The following is an 18,620-nucleotide window of genomic DNA, read 5'->3' as shown; positions in this document are numbered from 1 at the left end:
AATCAATAATATAACACAGGAATCAGCTTAATTTTCCAAGAAACTCCTCGACAGAATAGTAGGAGTCACCCGTGAGGAAACTCTTCAGTTTCGATTTGAAAACGCGTAGATGACTGCTAAAATCTTTCAATTCTTGTGGTAGCTTATTGAAAATGGATGCACCATTATACTGCACCTCTTTCTGTACAAGAGTCAAAGAGCTACGACCCAAATGCAGATTGGATTTTTGCTTAGTATTAACTGAGTGAAAGCTGCTTAATTCTTAGTAATAAGCTGATATTATTAGCAAGAAACGACAGTAGGTCGAGAAGAAGATCGCGAACTTACACCACTTATTGCCCGAGCCGCCCGTTTCTGAGCCAAAAATATCCTTTGAGAATGGGAATAGTTACCCCAGAATATAATACCATACGTCATAATCGAATGAAAACAAGCAAAGTAGACTACTTCTCTTGTCGAACTATCACTTACTTCAGATACCGTTCGAATAGCAAAAATGGCAACATTAAGTCTTTGAACAAGATGCTAAATGTGGGCTTTCCACGACAGTTTACTATCTATCTGAACATCTAGAAATATGAACTGTTAAGCTGGCCGAGCGGTTCTAGGCGCTTCAGTCTGGAACCACGCGACCGCTACGGTCGCAGGTTCGAATCCTGCCTCGGGCATGGATGTGTGTGATGTCCTTAGGTTAGTTAGTTTTAAATAGTTCTAAGTTCTAGGGGACTGATGACCTCAGATGTTAAGTCCCATAGTGCTCAGAGCCATTTGAATCATTTGAACTGTTTAGTTTCACTAATTATATGCACATTCTGTGAAGTTAGAACGTCGGGTTTCGTTGAACTGTGTGTTAGAAACTGTAAAAACCGAGTCTTTCTATGATTTAGCATTAGTTTATTTTCTACAAGCTATGAACTTATGTCATGAACTGCACTATCTGCAACAGTGCCAGTGTTGCACACAATCCATTTACTAATAAGCTAGTGTCATCAGCAAATAGACATATTTTAGAATCGCCTGTAGTACTACAGGGCATATCATTTATATAAATAAGGAACAGGAATGGCCCCAGCACTGACCCCTGGGACATCCCCATTTAACCGTGCCCCACTCAGACCCCACATCATAGCCATTCTGGAAACTGTGAATAATGACCTTTTGCTGTCTATTGTTAAAGTAAGAAGTGAACCAGCTGTGAGCTACCTCCCGTATTCCACAATGGTCCAACTTCTGATATAGTATTTTGTGATCAATACAATCAAACGCCTTAGTTAAATCAAAAAAGATGTATTCCCGAATAGTGTAGGTACCCTACGCGCAGTTTTAAGAACTTCTGTTCCGTTGAGAATGACCTACTGAGTTCTGTCTGCTAGGAAGTCCTGTACCCAGTCACAACTCTGGTTTCGTACTCAGTAAGCTCGTAGTTTGTTCACTAAACGAAAGATGTTGGATATTTTAGAAAAGCTACGAACATCTTCTTAGAAGACATGTGCGTGTTTGTAATATCGGGGGAGGGATGTCTCCCGTTTCCTAAAGCAGTACAGCCAGAAGTAGGTGGGACTGCGAAGGAGAACCGCAAATGCACCAGAGGCATGTCAACGCGTTCACCGAGATGGAGGGAGTAATAATCTCCAGTCGTAGCTGTGAGGCGCGGAGGGAGCGCCAGCAACAGCTGAGGGCAGGGGCGGCGCAGGAATTCGCGGATTACACGCGCGTAAGTGGCTGCTGCACAAACCAATTTCACGCCTCCGGGGAGGGGCCGCGCTCGGCCGGGGTGATTCATACCGCGCCACTAATACCGCGCCCTTCAATTAAACATTTCAGCGGCGCGGGGCTGGCCAACAAAGACCCCCACCTTGAGCGCCTCGTTAATTGGAGCAGCCGATCAGTTTCACTCGTTATTCCAGCGCTCTTCTCGCGTTGCTTTAATTTAATTGCACAAGTGTTTTCCCGTGTGCGCACTATTTCGGCGCCGACGCTCGACGACCCCGATCTGAGGGTGATAGGGAACTATGACACCGACAGTGAGCCGGAGAATTGCGTTATTGTGTCTCCCCCAGGGGTCAGAGCCAGTACAACCCCTGGTGTCAATTTAAAGCTTTTAGACACGCTCGAGCAATATTAGTTACTTCTCTAGACTCTGAATGAGGTGCCTAGAGCAGTGTCATGACATGAAGAACCTTAAACTACTTTACCGTTGCATTAGGCCGTAGTATGATGATGTGGAAAAAGAATCTATTAGAAATACAATAACTCTAAATAAGTAATAGACCGATAACGACTCACTCGATATACAACTTCCTTTCGAAACTTTCTGACACGTACTGTATTCCTGGCGTACAAGCGATGCCAGCCCAGTGGCAGCTTGAAGTAACAACTGTAAACAGCAGGTGTGCATTCGGCCAGTCAGTTGTTAACAAATCTACGACTGAATTCATGACTTCCTTGCAAATAGAACTCAACACATCGCTCTTAATGCAACAAAATCGACAGACGTAGGGGTAAAATGTACATGTCGTGTGTCTAGGGCCTCCCTTCGGGTAGACCGTTCGCCGGGTGCAAGTCTTTCGATTTGACGCCACTTCGGCAACTTGCGCGCCGATGGGGATGATATGATAATGATTAGGACAACACAACACCGAGTCCCTGAGCGAAGAAAATCTCCGAGCCAGCCGGGAATCGAACCCAGGCCCTTAAGATTGACATTCTGTCGCGCTGACCACTCAGCTACTTTTTTTTTTTAATTAACCTCATTTTGACCGTTTTCGTTCGTTGTATCTGCTCGGGGCGGACGTCGCAAGACACCCGTTTCAGTTCGTCGTTGATACATTAACTCAGTTTTTTATTACAGAGGGCAGCTAACCCTCTGACCGAACGCGCTGAGTTACCGTGCCGGCTGCTCCCGGGGGCGGACGACATAAGTGTAATATCCAGAGTACCCGAAGGGAGTGTCATAAGACCCTTTCGGTTTACAGTGTCTATAAATGATCTAATAGAAAGCATCGGAAGCTCTTTAAAACTGTCCGCAGATGATGCTGTATTCGGTAAGACTGTAGCTACGCCGGAAGACAGTATCGACTTGCAGAATAGCCTACAGAGAATTCATGAATGGTGCAGGCTCTGGCAGTTGACTCTGGACGTAAATAAACGTCACGTACTGCCCATGCATAAGAGAAGAAATCCATTGCTGTGCTACTATACTCTTGATGTAAAATTCCTGGAAACAGTATTACCTTAAAATATTTAGGACTAACTATCGAGAGCGACCTTAAGTAGAGTGAACACGTAAAACAGACAGTAGGAAGAGCAGGTGTCAGTCTGAGATTAGTAGGTTAAAATCCTAAGGAAGTGTAACTCGTCCACGAAGGAAGTGGCTTACAATGCGCTTGTTCATCAGTATGGGATCCTTAGCACATAGGACTGGTAGAAGAGGCCGACAAGTTCCAACGAAGAGCTGAGCGTTCCTTCACGGGATCGCTTGGTCGGCGCGAGAGAATTTCAGAGATGCTTAATAAAGTCCAGTGGCAGACGATACATGAGATGTGTTATGTATCACGGAGAGGTTTACTCCTAAAAATCTGAGAGAGTACTTTCGGAGAAGAGTCAGGAAAAATGTTACTTTCAGCCATCTCTCGAAGTGACCATGCCGAGAAAATTCGAGAAATTGGAGCTTATCGACAATCATTCTTCCCAAGAGCCATTTGTAAGTGGAGCAGGGAAGAGGAGATCAGTTAGCGGTACCAGAAGCACACCCCACCGCACACCGTTTTTTTTTAATTTTTTGCATTCTGTTCATTATTGTTCGTTGTATTTGATCGTAGCGGATGTCACATGAAATCAGTGGTTGGTCCCTTCACACAGTGTATGTGTGTGTGTTTTTTTTTATTGGAGAGAGCAGCCATCTCTCTGACAGAACACGCCGAGCTACCGTGCCGGCACCGTTAGGTGGTTTGCGGAGTGTTAATGTAGATGTAGCAGACCGTGTTAAGTAGTGGACGTACGGCTGCAGTCTGTTAACACTGCTCTGTCGTAAACTGCAGCACCTGTAAATTAAGTGCCCAAGACATTCTTCAGAATGTTTTTAAGTAGAGAAAAGTGTGTGTAAAGTTTGTCACGCACACATTTACACCTGGAAAAAAAGAACGACGGGTGGACACTTGCCACGGCTCGATTGAAAATTCTGCAAAAATGCAGAGGAGACTTGGTGTTATCAATACGAACCTACAACAAAATGATAAAATGGTGAAATTCAGATGAAGGGTGAAAATACTGACGACGTACCCGTCATTTAAGTCAATACGACGCGCGAACGACGTCCCAAAGGAGGACTTGCCTGGCAGTTTCACATTATTGTTCGAAAGTTCTCTCTTATGTACTCGATTCAGCGGAGACTGTGTAGGCTGAAACACCTAAAGCATTAAAACTGCCATCTTTTTTCTATTTTATTACTAATCTAGTCAGGAAACTCTTCCGACCGACCAGGTATGTGCCATTATATCAGCAGTCTCACAAATGTGCGCCCAATAAACAAAACACACGAATAATTAAAACATAAAAACATACAGAACAGAAATTTCCAGATTAGCCTACAAACAGTATACTCGACACTGTTCAGCGTAGGCTAAGATCATGACGGATGGAAGTCTGCCTGCAGAAACACTGAGAGAAGACTCATAAGGTCCATAGCCTGCATGAGCTGGGTAATACCAAGAAAAAAAGAAAACGTAAGTTTTTCACAAAATGGACTGTGCGAAAAACAGTCAACAGCCATCTCTGTACCTGTTTTTCTATTATATCTTGTTTTGATCAGCCAAATTATTCGTGGCGTACTTTCCGGTTTCAGCGGGCATTTAAGTGAAAATCGTTATTAGGTGTTTATGATCAGTCTCAGTTCAATCATTGAATAAATGCTCTTAGAAGTTGCCGTCAACAGTGCCGTAATATTATACGGGGTGTTACAAAAAGGTACGGCCAAACTTTCAGGAAACATTCCTCACACACAAATAAAGAAAAGATGTAATGTGGACATGTGTCCGGAAACGCTTAATTTCCATGTTAGAGCTCATTTTAGTTTCTTCCACCTACGCTCAATGGAGCTCGTTATCATGATTTCATACGGGATACTCTACCTGTGCTGCTAGAACATGTGCCTTTACAAGTACGACACAACATGTGGTTCATGCACGATAGAGCTCCTGCACATTTCAGTCGAATTGTTCGTACGCTTCTCAACAACAGATTCGGTGACCGATGGATTGGTAGAGGCGGACCAATTCCAAGGCCTCCACGCTTTCCTGACCTCAACCCTCTTGACTTTCATTTATGGCGGCATTTGAAAGCTCTTTTCTACGCAACCCCGGTACCAAATGTAAAGACTCTTCGTGCTCGTATTGTGGACGGCTGTGATACAATACGCCATTCTCCAGGGCTGCATCAGCGCATCAGGGATTCCATGCGACGGAGGGTGAATGCATGTATCCTCGCTAACGGAGGACATTTTGAACATTTCCTGTAACAAAGTGTTTGAAGTTTCGCTGGTACGTTCTGTTGCTGTGTGTTTCCATTCCATGATTAATGTGATTTGAAAAGAAGTAATAAAATGAGCTCTAACATGGAAAGTAAGCGGGTAACACCCTGTATAAAATATGTAAGTTCTTCTTGTTTATTAAAATTTTCTGGTTACGGATTAGTAATCAGGTATATTAGAGAAATATATTCGAATTTAATTATTTAATGGTGCTCTCTAGCATTTCACAGTGCCTCATATGAAGTGACTTGGACTTAAAATGGACTTCCAAGTATCAACAACATGTGAAAGCATTGACTTATATTCCTATCTTTCAGTATTGTAAGCTATGATTCGCATTCGGGATGAGCGGGCATCAAACCTCTCCAAGCCAATTCAGATTTAGGTTCTTTGCAGTTTCGCTACATTATTAAAGGTAAACAGCGAGATGAGTTCTTTAAACATGCTATGGACCTTTCCTGCTCTCTTCACCTACTCCGCAAACCATCCTACTGTGTGTGGTGGAGGCTACTTTGCATACCAGTGTCATTTCCCCCTTTTCCTTTTCCTGTCGCGTGTTGTTTGCGGGAAGAACGACTGCTGATAAGTCTCGTTGTGGGCTCGAATCTCTCTAATTTTATCTTGATGTTCTTTTTGCGACATGTACGTAGGAGGAAGCAATACACTGGTTGACTCTTGTAGGAATGTACGCTCTCGGGACTTTAACAGTAGACCATACCGTGTTGCAGAACGCCTCCCTTGCTGCATCTGCCAATGGAGTGGGCTAAGAATTTCCGCATTGATTTCGCGCCTGCTAAATGAAGCTGTAATGAAGCTTTCTGCTCTTCTTTGGATCTTCTCTATTTGCTCCATTAGTCTTAACCACAAGAGAGCGGATAGGTGCAAAGTATGTACTGAAAGCCTCTATGAGGGGGAAGATTTGTCTGATGTGAAGAAGAAACAGGAGTCGATTTAGAAGAGATAGGGGATCTAGTATTAGAATCAGGATTTAAAAGAGCTTTGGAGGACTTAAGAAAAAATAAGGCAGAAGGGATAGATAACATTCCACCAGAATTTCTAAAATCGTTGGGTGAAGTGGCAACAAAACGACTATTCACGTTGTTGTGTACAATGTATGAGTCTGGCGACATAACATCTGACTTTCGGAAAAACATCATGCACACAATTCCGAAGACGGCAAGAGTTGACAAGTTGCTGACAAGAATAAATTAGAGAAGAATGGAAAAAGAAATTGAGGATGCGCTACATGACGATCAGTTTGGTTTTAGGAAAGGAAAAGGCACGAGAGAGGCAATTCTGACGTTGCGGTTAATAATGGAACAAGACGAAAGAAATATCAAGACACGTTCATAGGATTTGTCGACCTGGAAAAATCGTTCGACCGTGTAAAATGGTGCAAGATTTTCGAAATTCTCAGACACATAGGGGTATGCTATAGGGAGAGACGGGTCATATATACCATGTACAACGGCCGAGAGGGAATAATAAGAATGGACGACCAAGAAAGAAGTGCTCGTATTAAAAAGGATGTAAGACAAGGATTTAGTCTTCCGCCTCTACTGTTCAGTCTGAAGAGATAATGGAAATAAAAGAAAAGTTCAGGAGTGGAATTAAAACTCAAGGTGAAAGGATATCAATGATACGATTCGCTGATGACATTGCCATCCTGAGTGAAAGTGAAGAAGAATTACATGATCTGCTGAATGGAGTGAACAGTCTAATGAGTACAGGGTATGGATTTAGAGTAATTCTAAGAAAGACGAAGGTAATGAGAAGTAGTAGAAATGAGAACAGCGAGAAGCTGAGAGATCGATGGTCACGAGGTAGGTGAAGTTAAGGAATTCTGCTATCTAGGCAGTAAAATAACGAGTGACGGACGGAGCAAGAAGGACATCAAAAGCAGAATAGCAATTGCAAAAAGGGCATTCCTTGTCAAGAGAAGTCTACTAATATCAAATATCGGCCTTAACAGCATTATATGGTAGTGAAACATGCACTGTAGGAAAATCGGAACAGAAGAGAATCGAAGCATTTGAGATGTGTTGCTACAGACGAATGTTGAAAATTAGTTGGACCAGTAAGGTAAGGAATGAGGAGGTTTTGCGCGGAATCGGAAAGGAAGGAATATGTAGAAAATATTGACAAGGAGAAGGGACACAATGATAGGACATCTGTTAAGGCGTGAGGGAATGTCTTCCGTGGTACTAGAGGGAGCTGTAGAAGGGAAAAACTGTAGAGGAAGACAAAGATTGGAATACATCCAGCAAATAATAGAGGACGTAGGTGGCAAGTGCTATTCTGAGATGAAGAGGTTAGCACAGGAGAGGAAATTCGTAGCGGGCCGCATCAAACCAGTCAGAAGATTGATGACCCCAGACAAAAAAAAAAAAAAACAAAAAAATGTCTTAACCAGTACGGGTACTATACTGACGAGGAGTATCCAAATACTGGTCGAACGACTGTTTTGTAAGCTACTTTCGTTTTTGATGGGCTACATTTCGTGCTAATTTTTACACTGAATCTCAGCCTCGCATCTACCTCACTCGCAATTCATTTTATGTGGTCATTGTACTTTAAATCTCTCTCTTCCTTGATATTTGATGGAAGTAACTGCTACTAGTGATTGTTATGCAGTTTTGTAATCATATTATAACAGACTCCCCTGGGACACGGCCGAAATTAATTCTGCGTCTGAAGATTGCTCTCTGTCCAGAACGACATGCTGTGTTCTATTTGCTAGAAACTCTTCAGTCCAATCACAAAGGTGGTCCGATATTCCATACCCTCGTATTCTGTACATTAGGCAGCAGTGCGGAACTGTATGGAACGCCTCCCGGAAGTTAAGGAACACGGCATCTTCCTGGCGCCTGTATCTTCTGCTTTCTGGGTTTCGTGGATGAACAGAGCGAGCAAGGTTTCACACGATTGTTGTCTTCAGAACCCATGTTGTTTTCTGTAGAGGAGGTTTTCGGTCTCCAGAAATGTCATAATACGCGAACATAAAACATGTTCCAAAATGCTACAACAGTCCGACGTCGGAGATAGAGGCTTACAGTTTTGTGCTCCTGCTCGATGACCCTTCTTTAAAACGGGAATGACCTGCGCTTTTTATGATCATTAGGAACGCTTCGCTCCTCTATAGACTTTCGGTACACTGCTGTTAGATGAGAGGCAAGTTCTTTCGCATACTCTGTGTAGAATCGAATTGGTATGCGGTCAGGTCCAGTGGCCTTTTCTCTTTTCAGCGATTGCAGTTGATTTTCAGTCACTTACTTCGATAGCTGCCATTTTGTCATTCGTGTGACGATTTAAAGGAGGAACTACAATGAGTGCAAAATATCTAATAACTTCGTTGTAGAGGGAACGGTCTATTCTAATCTGCGAAATGCGGGGAATAACTTTCTTTCTGCTGCTCTTCATGTCATTACGTAACTTACAGTCATGCAACATGACGTGACATAGTCAGTATTCGTAATGACAGCAATCTTACCAGCACTTGAAAGACTCAAATAACAGAATCAGAAACCATCACTTTATCACAGTATATCGGAGTTATGCCTTCTGCAGTTTCTGCAGAAAAACGTTTAGTGTTCCCAGGATGAAGTTTTGAAGCTAGGAGATATGGCACTGATAGAAATAAAGCTGTGAGAGGAGCGGCCCGAGTTAGGATGGTTAGTACATTCGGTAAAGCAGTTATCCGCGAAAAGCAGACGTCGCAGTTCCGGGTCCGGCACAGAATTTTAATCTTCCAACAAGTTTCCCGTGTACAGTTCAGAATTTCGGATTACCACGTTTCAATGAATTCCTTCACAGTTGACTTCCCATTCAAATAATTACATTGTCCCTGTCCTCAACTGAATAATTCATGTTGCGAAGAGGATATTCCATAATATCACTGAACGTTTTAGATTAACTATAAAGTTAAGGATTTCCTAAAGGGCACAATGCTGTCATCAGACTTATCGATAACACACGAGTGTTTAATAGCTCCAAAAGGGTAGATTTTAAAAGCGGCCAGACTCAAGGAGTGATACAATTGTTACAGAGCGTTTAATTTATGTTCTTAACACTTTGGTCTCTCGAAATTTCGCGGTGAGGGAATGTATATAGATAGTGGAGGGAGACATCTGTAGAATCTTTGGAACTGTCTGTGTCTGATAAACCAAAAATCCTACGAAACATTAAAACTGGAAAAGTTCCCTACTTTCTAGTTACATACTATTTGACAGAGGAGGAGATACAGCATTATGCATCGTGGCACGAGGAAATTAAAAAAAATCGAAAGTAGTGCATCTGACTGCGCTGAACAACTTTATTACTGGTGATAATACCTGGCTTATTGTGTCTCCTACGATGTTCCAAGTAATTCTAAACCGAATAGTGGTTGTTTGAGTAGTGAAAGGGCATATGTTGCAGTATGGGAATTCTTTCCTGTGATGAATATATTTTTTTTTTGCTACATAATGAGTGTTGAAACGTATTACGTTCGCCTTTAGTTGCACTCTTTGTCTGTGCTAAATGTATAAAAACTGAAATACGCAGAAAAATATTTCTCGCAAGGGATAGCTGAATAGCCAGGAAGCTTGCAGTAATATTATGCTCTTGCTTATGTCGTTATCTTGTCAAACTATAAAATGGAAATAAGAGACATAACAGAGTATGCCAACTCATGTAACTAGTCTCCTCCCCCGTGTCATCATGGGGCACTACTTTATCGTGTTCAGTGCAATGGACAATATTTGCTGGTTCGTATGATAACGGTAGTTATATAAGCTCACAGACAAAAACGCTATCTTTTTCTAATCCAATGCAAAGTTTCGGATATGAAGTCCATAAGAAAATGATATAAGGAGGGTTGTTAGCGATATAAAACAAGCAGAAATATAAACTGGAGTTCCAGTCGCAGATTTTGGAAGAAATAGGAGTAATTCTGTAATTTTTCTGCTCAAAGTGATAAATTTGTTAATCTGTTTTTGCTGCGTTGTTATTATTCCACTGCAGTAAAAGATTTACTGAATGCCAAGTGTTTGTGCCTCTGTTGACATGTGATCTGCGAAAGCCCAAGTGCAAAAAATGTTGCAGAAACAATTCCTCTTATCTTGTAAATATTAGAAAAAAAACTTAGTGTCTGGCGTGCCTTCCACGATGAGATCGTTAAAGATGGATCTCATACTCGTGATGAAGACGGATCCTTTTTCAAAGGATTCATCTCTGCATTTGCCTTAATCGCTTTTGGGATGAGTCTGAAACACGCTCCTCATGAGTGAAAGTACAATGTTATAATTGCTGCACCACTTCTCTTTGGTATCAATCAGAGCAACACAGTATAAAATTCGTCTAACTTACACACTTATAACTCGTACCGAGCAGCATTCACTGAAAGGAAACACATTTGGTATTTCCTCGTCTATTTCACTGTAATTTCTACTACTGGTTGGCCGTAAGAGTGTTAGGCGTTCACATTAAGTATATAACTTTTCATTAATAGTGTCTCTCCAATTGTGAGAATTGACTAGAGCCGGCCGCTGGTGGCTGAGCGGTTCTGGCGCTACAGTCTGGAACCGCGCGACCGCTACGGTCGCAGGTTCGAATCCTGCCTCGGGCATGGATGTGTGTGCTGTCCTTAGGTTAGTTAGGTTTAAGTAGTTCTAAGTTCTAGGGGACTTATGACCTCAGTAGTTGAGTCCCATAGTGCTCAGAGCCATTTGAACCATTTGAATTGACTAGAGCGTCGTCTCTAATGACTCCAGGGTCATCAGAACTTTAAACTCTAGACATCAGTCTTTTCTACTTCTCTAACCACTTGTTTCATAATGGTTATTGGGTGAAACCACCTTTTTATGATTTGCTACTTAGCTTATAACTGGTGTGATAGCAGAAACATGAAGTTTATCGTCCTAAACAAGATAATGATTTGCGCTTTCATTCTGTAACCACTGTCAAGTAGGGGTCGAACGATGTCCTCTTCTCAGCAAGAGAATCTGCTGCTGACTTGACTGGTGAAAGTCTGTGTCAGTTCCTGGATAAATTATCAAGGGATCAAAGTCGGTAATTTCTGAGAGTGAGAATCAAAGTGAAATGGTGGTGCCGCATAATGAGGCACTTTTTAATGTCACTGAAGTCAATGAGAGCACATTTTATAAGCTGAACCGGTAAATGAAGCAGCAGTATTTATGCCTGAGAAGGTTCATCTAGGAGGTTTGCACTGCGTAGCACAGACAGCCCTGTCGTACAAAATACATGTGCCAGTCATGTGCTGTTAGAATCTGCATGAGTAATAATAAGAACTCTTTTGCGAAGTATCACTAAACGTCAGCAATCCCTGACTTACCAGTGGATTCGCAGTGAAACCACATACAATAAAATAACTTTTTTCTGAAAATACTTGTATATATTTTAATTTGATGTGTACTTGTTATTTTAAGGAAATAATAATTCTAACAAAGATTTTATTTGGAACTTCCCGGCAGATTAAAACTATATAGTGTACTGGAACTTGAGTCTGGAACTTATGAATTTACCACGCAAGTATTCCACGGACTGAAGTATCTAAGAACGACTCACGACTAACCCTCACATTTCACTTCAACTAGTACCTCTTGTCCCTCTTGTCGTTCCTTTTAAGTCTGCAAGGTAGGACAAGAGGTACTGGCGGAAGTGAAGCTGTGACGGTAGATGATGATTTGTGCTTGGATAGTTCATTCGGTAGAGCATTGATCAGCGAAAGCTAAAGATCCCCGGTTGGTCTCTCGGTCTGCTAAACAATTTTAATAAGCCAGGAAGTTTCAAATCAGCGCATACGCTGTAGTAGAACCAAAATTCGTTGTGCAGCTATTTTATTGCTGTTAGGCAAAAGGTTAACATGCAAACTGCGCCACAGACCTAAGAATGACCCTAAGAGGGACAGTCATAAATTTTTAACTATCACCTTGAGCAAATAAGTTTACATAATTAGTTTTTAGATTTTTTTAAAGGTACATATTTGCAGCCCTGGCACACGTCGAAATCCTCGCGCCACAGTGCCCAGCTCATCCAAGTTTCACCTCTGGGTTGCAATATTTTGTGTAGGCTACTCCAACGTTGTGCTAAGGCACTATGGCATGAGGATTTAACTGTATACGACGACCACAAACATGCAAGACTTTTTATGTACCCCTCGAAGGCGGTGGACAAAAGTATGGAAACACCAAAATGGCAACACATCAACACGTCCAGTACGGTGTAGAAGAGCTGCTCACATTCAAAACAGCTTCCAGTCGTCTCCGAATGGATAAATACGGTAGCTGTATGGCCCTCAAGGGAGTATTACGCCATTGTTATTGCAAAAAAGTGGAAATTTTAGGAAGCGATGATGTAGGTGGATAGCGATCATACATTCTCCTTAGATTAGACCACAATGGATCAATATAATGAGATCTGGTGACTGTGTTGGGTATGAGAGATACGAAAATTCATACCCCTGCTCATAAATTTATCCTGGACGATACAATCTGTGTGAACAGGGGCCCCTTTCTCTTGGAGCAAAGTATCGCCACTGGGAGGCAAACATCTTACCATGGGATGGGATGATGGTCCAAAATAATCAAGGGATCTTTGACAGTAATGCGTCTATGTAGAGAATCCATGGGACGCATGGAGCGCATGGAGTGCCATGATATGGCCGCACAAATTACCAACAAACCCTCACCATATTCCATTCTTCGGACGTAATCTCAACCAGAAGTTTGAAATAGAGTGAAGCAAGACTCGTCCGACCAAATAACTTTCTTCCATTGCTCCATTTTCCAAGTTTTATTGCTTCGGCATTACGTATTCCTGCTACATGCATATGCATCACAAGGTGATTTCGGAACTCCCTTTCGCTCTGCAATTCCTTGCTTCTGGAGCTTTCTTCGCGTTGTTTTAGTGTTGACCGAGTTCTGGAGTGCGTCATTCAGTTCTGCAGTGATCTTTGCAACCGTCATGACCACTCAGTAAACACTTTCGTCCGCGTTGTGACTTAGCGGATGATGTTTTTCGCCTTCCCTGTATACTGTACAAACCTTACATGCGGTGGTTCTTGAAACATCGAACATGTCGGCTACGGTGGTTACTGAAGCACCTACCATACATGCACCAACAATTTGCCCTGGTTCGAAATCTCTTAGCTCCGAGATAATGAAGTCGCAACTACACTGTTCAGGCCACGACTGACACTTGCAACATAATGAGGACATTGTACAGGTGGCGCTCTTGGTCAAATACAACAGCGCAACCTCCATTTATGTTGAAGCATGAATTTCTGTGTTTCCATATTTTTGTCCAACGCCTGTATATGCCGAACATTGCTGCTTGTCCACGATAGCTTTCTTTGCCTCGCTTTTTTTAATTTCTTTCACAGAAACAGAAACCAGCGACGAATTTTTCTATCGGCTGCTACGGCCTCCTTGCGAGGACCCACGAGTTCGGTGTCTAACGCGCTGTGTTTGTGGTTGCAGGTCCGCGGTCGCGCCGACTGAAGCGCAACAAGAAGCCGGAGGAGAAGCGGCCGCGCACGGCGTTCAGCGGCGAGCAGCTGGCGCGGCTGAAGCACGAGTTCACCGAGAACAGATACCTGACTGAGCGCCGCCGCCAGGAGCTGGCCAGGGAGCTGGGCCTCAACGAGGCGCAGATCAAGATCTGGTTCCAGAACAAGCGCGCCAAGATCAAGAAGGCCAGCGGACAGAAGAACCCGCTGGCGCTGCAGCTGATGGCGCAGGGCCTCTACAACCACAGCACCGTGCCCATGACGCGCGAGGAGGAAGAGCAGGCCATCGCCTCCGACAAGTGAATCGCTGCGCCTCTCTTCCTTCACTAATCTTACGGAATTTCGCTGCCGCGACTACTGGGTGCACACAGCACAAAATGAAATTCGGCAAGCGAATAGTGAGTGCTCGCGCCTACGGTTCCATTGTGTGCACTGACGGATAATTTGGCCAGTTCCTTACCAGGACTTCTTAGCGCTCGAACTGAAGTGAGCTCTTCGTTGCTATTCAATGGACAGAAGAAATGAACTCGAATGTTTCAGATAGGTTTCTGATGAAGTGCCACGGGTACCAGATTTCCTTCAAAAGACATTCTAAGCGTATTAAGGAAAGAAACAACAGTAGAGGCTGGAAATTGTAAAGAATGTGGCAGACTGCTCTAGCAACTGAATAATACCTTTTGTGTTCAGTGGTGAAGGAATGCATGTAAGAAATTCTGTCTACAACATATCAGTTTACGGTGTAGCAGACTGCTTAAAATGGCACTAGAATCCACAACCGACTAATGACGTGTCGGTGTCACTAAAGTGTGGAAAACAAATGTAGACATTTTGAAACTATGTACCTCACTGTGAAATCAGTGGCTGAAGTTTTTAAGGGACAGGAGTTTCCTGGATCGACCGCAAGTCTTTCTTGGCAATCGCCACCTGCATTCTGCCAACCTTTAAACTGAAAGTTGTACGCAGTCGACTGTATTATGTGTAGAGGAGCAACCTCGCATTGTGTTTTATCTGTGTCTCTTAACTGACAGAATGACTGTGCAATAATTTAGTACCCATTTTTTTTCACATAACAATGAGCATTTCCTCCAGACGATCTACCGACATTAGTTTTATACATGTATCAGTCAACTGCGAACAGCAAGTGCAAAACAAGTATTTAATCGGATGTAGAACCAAAGGAGCTTTTAAACATCCTGCAAATAAGCTAAAGCACAAACAAATTGTTTTAAACAAAATATGCGTGTGTACAAATGTGTAACAATGTAAATGTGACTGATTTTTCATTATTATTATTATTATTATTTTATTATTATTTGCAGATGATGATAGATCTATATCGATTCAAACGTGTTGAAAGTATATATTTATACTGTAGGATCAGATCAAACATATGGTGCAACATTTACTACTTATATCTTTGAACCAAATATGGCGTCACATCAAGGCCTTGTACATTTTCCAGTACATAACAATTTTTTTCTCACTTGAGAACTCTTGTTAGCAAGATAATGCTCAATAAGAAAGTTATTAGTCTTATTCATCATTGCTTATAAATGTCGCTTGAGGAATTGTATAAGTGTTTTTTGCTGTTATTTTCTCTCTGTTAAGAAGCAGCAGAGGAACCCGTTACCATATATCTTCTTTTATTGATTCTATTGAGAAACTTGAACATTTTCACATTGCAGTAGTGAACTTTTTTTTAAGTAATTCATTTCGGTTGCCCAGTTGTACTCTGAAAGAGAAAGATATAGCAATAACTTTTTACTTCGGATGTGCGATAATTAAATAAATAATTAATTGTGCAGTCTGCCAAGTTTAACGTCTTATTTATCATGGAAATAAGAAGATATTACACCAAAGTCTGATTAATTTATTGTCCATGTGTTAGAAGTAACTGGAAAGCATTGCTTGATTTGATGACTGCCAGATACTGTTAGCAAGATGACGTACTTCCACAGCTGTCTCTCTCTTCAGTAATAAAAATTGAAAAAACTGAGAATATTTAGTGTATAAGGAAGACAAAAATGTACATATAATTCAAAAATGCTCTATACTCGTTTAAACGTGTAGAATGTACAGAAAATATCTAGATATAATTTAATACGATATAAAATGTATATACATTGTACCTACATATTCCTACATGTTCTCTTGTAGCATTGGTAGAGACTAATTACTGCATTTATGCATGAGACAAGATTTCTTGCTGAAAACAGCAATTCCAATAAGCGAATTATGCCCATTTGATTGTGACTGTAAAAAGTAGTGAATGGTAACATTAAAATAACTGCAGTATTTTTCCTCATTTTCATGCAAAGATATGTACTTAAAATATTTATTGAAGTCAGAATAAAGCTTACTTCATTTACTTAATTGGTATACCGACATTTATTGTAGAATGCGTGCTTTATTTCCCTCATCACAAATCATTTGTGTATTCTATTTTCAGAAAAGAGAAGAAACAAGTACTGTGTCTTCCAGTTATGGTCCTCTGACTGTTCTTCTCTGTGGCATTTAGATCGTCAGGGCCGTTTTTGGAGAAAGGAAACAAGTTATTTACCTGTTGAATATAGCCCAGTTGACTGTCATCGTCGCTGTCAATACGTTTTCAAAATAATTTTATTTTCCATCTTTTGGCCAACTGGAAAAATTTATGTGAAATGATCAGAATGGAAAATAAAACTGAAATGAAAAACTTCATTTTAAAGTTATTACATGGAAGAAGATTATGTAAACATTTTTGTTTTGGCACAATTCGTGTATTTATCACGGGAAGTAGTTATGTTTGTATAATGAGAGCATTCCTAGACTATTCAAATATTGCATGTATAGGAGTGGTTAAATAGCACGCCAAGAATGTGTTATACAACTATATGCACTACAGATCTCAAATGTAAAATTATTCAGTCTTGTCAGACGCCTGCAGCAGTAGATCAACGCGGCAGAACAGAGGTACTAGAGGTTAAGTTACTGTGACATGTCTTTGTCATGCAGGGTAAGGTACTGCTTTTGTGAAGTACAAAAGTACAATCATTGGACAGCTGCCTTTCTTAAACAGTCAGGTAGATACAATAGCTACAAAACATCTTTTCGTTATGGGTTGGAGAACGGAAGCTAACCGCACTGTGACACTGTGCATTTCGATGAGCAAGATATCTTTTTTTTTTATTTCTGCAAACCTTGAGAACACCGGTGTCACTTATTTTCGAAAATCCCCTTTCCAATTGGACAGCCAGGTAGGTGGACAAAGGTAGGAATCATATCATTAGCTTAAAAAAAAAACACACAGATGAGGAACTTTATTCAAGATAATTGTTAAATACCTTATGAAATGCCAGTAAAATCTTGCAGTGACCAAGGCAGTGGGCCCATGTTCTACAGTAGTAGAGTTCAGATCTCAACTGGCTATCTGCATAATCGCGTAAGGTCTCAGAGAACTATATATTACCAGGAAGAGAATGCCTTGATAGCCTCTCTAGAAAGGCCGCGGATGATTTCTTCCTCCATCCAGCTGAACTACTGCTGCATTTGTAATAATTACGAAGTTATGAAACATTAAAACTTCTTTCCTGCTCAATTCACAAACTTAGAGGGGCTGCTTGATGTTGTTAATTGACGATTTTCATATAGATAAAGCAGAGTCTTGAACATGGTCAGCAATGAATGTGTTACAATTTCAACAATTAATTAAATATTAGCGCTTCACGTTAGTTGTCCGAACGGTCATATATAGTGATCTCGAAGGATTCTACAGCGACATATACACTACTGGCCATTAAAATTGCTACATCAAGAAGAAATGCAGACGATAAACGGTTATTCAGCGGACAAATATATTATACTAGAACTGACATTTGATTACATTTTCACGCCATAGATCCTGAGAAATTATTACCCAGAACAACCACCTCTGGCCGTAATAACGACCTTGATACGCCTGGACATTGAGTCAAACAGAGCTTGGATGGCGTGTACAGGTACAGCTGCCCATCCAGCTTCAACACGATACCACAGTTCATCTAGAGTAGTGACTGTCGTATTGTGAAGAGCCAGTTGTTCGGCCACCATTGACCAGACGTTTTCAATTGGTGAGAGGTCTGGATAATGTGCTGGCCAGGGCAGCAGTCGAAAATTTTCTATATCCAGAAAGGCCCGTACAGGACCTGCAACATGCGGTCGTGCATTATCCTGCTGAAATGTAGGGTTTCGCAGGGATCGAATGAAGGGTAGAGCCACGGGTCGTAACACATCTGAAATGTAAAGTCCACAGTTCAAAGTGCCGTCACTGCGAACAAGACGTGACCGAGACGTGTAACCAATGGCACCCCATACCATCACGCCGGGTGATACGCCAGTATGGTGATGACGAATACACGCTTCCAATGTGCGTTCACCGCGATGTCGCCAAACACGGACGCGACCATCATGATGCTGCCAACAGAACCTGGATTCATCATCCGAAAAGATGGCGTTTTGCCATTCGTGCACTCAGGTTCGTCGTTGAGTACACTATCGCAGGTGCTCCTGTCTGTGATGCAGCGTCATGGGTAACCGCAGCCATGGTCTTCGAGCTGATAGTCCATGCTG

General features: G+C 41.8%; 1 protein-coding gene across 1 annotated transcript in view; it reads left to right on the top strand.

Annotated features, from left to right (window-relative positions):
• The window catches only part of LOC126470774 (homeobox protein invected-like), a 343,138-nt gene extending 326,732 nt beyond the window's left edge, over nt 1-16,406 (top strand). The window contains exon 3 of the mRNA XM_050098781.1: nt 14,005-16,406. Within this exon, the coding sequence (XP_049954738.1) occupies nt 14,005-14,336 (332 nt within the window). The 3' untranslated portion in view covers nt 14,337-16,406. The remainder of the gene's footprint in view (nt 1-14,004) is intronic.
• Nucleotides 16,407-18,620: the final 2,214 nt, after the last annotated feature.

The sequence above is a fragment of the Schistocerca serialis genome, chromosome 3, assembly GCF_023864345.2.
Source record: "Schistocerca serialis cubense isolate TAMUIC-IGC-003099 chromosome 3, iqSchSeri2.2, whole genome shotgun sequence".
Classification (NCBI taxonomy): Eukaryota; Metazoa; Arthropoda; class Insecta; order Orthoptera; family Acrididae; genus Schistocerca; species Schistocerca serialis.
Note: the sequence above shows the minus strand (reverse complement) of the source record. Positions and strands in the feature narration are given on the sequence as shown.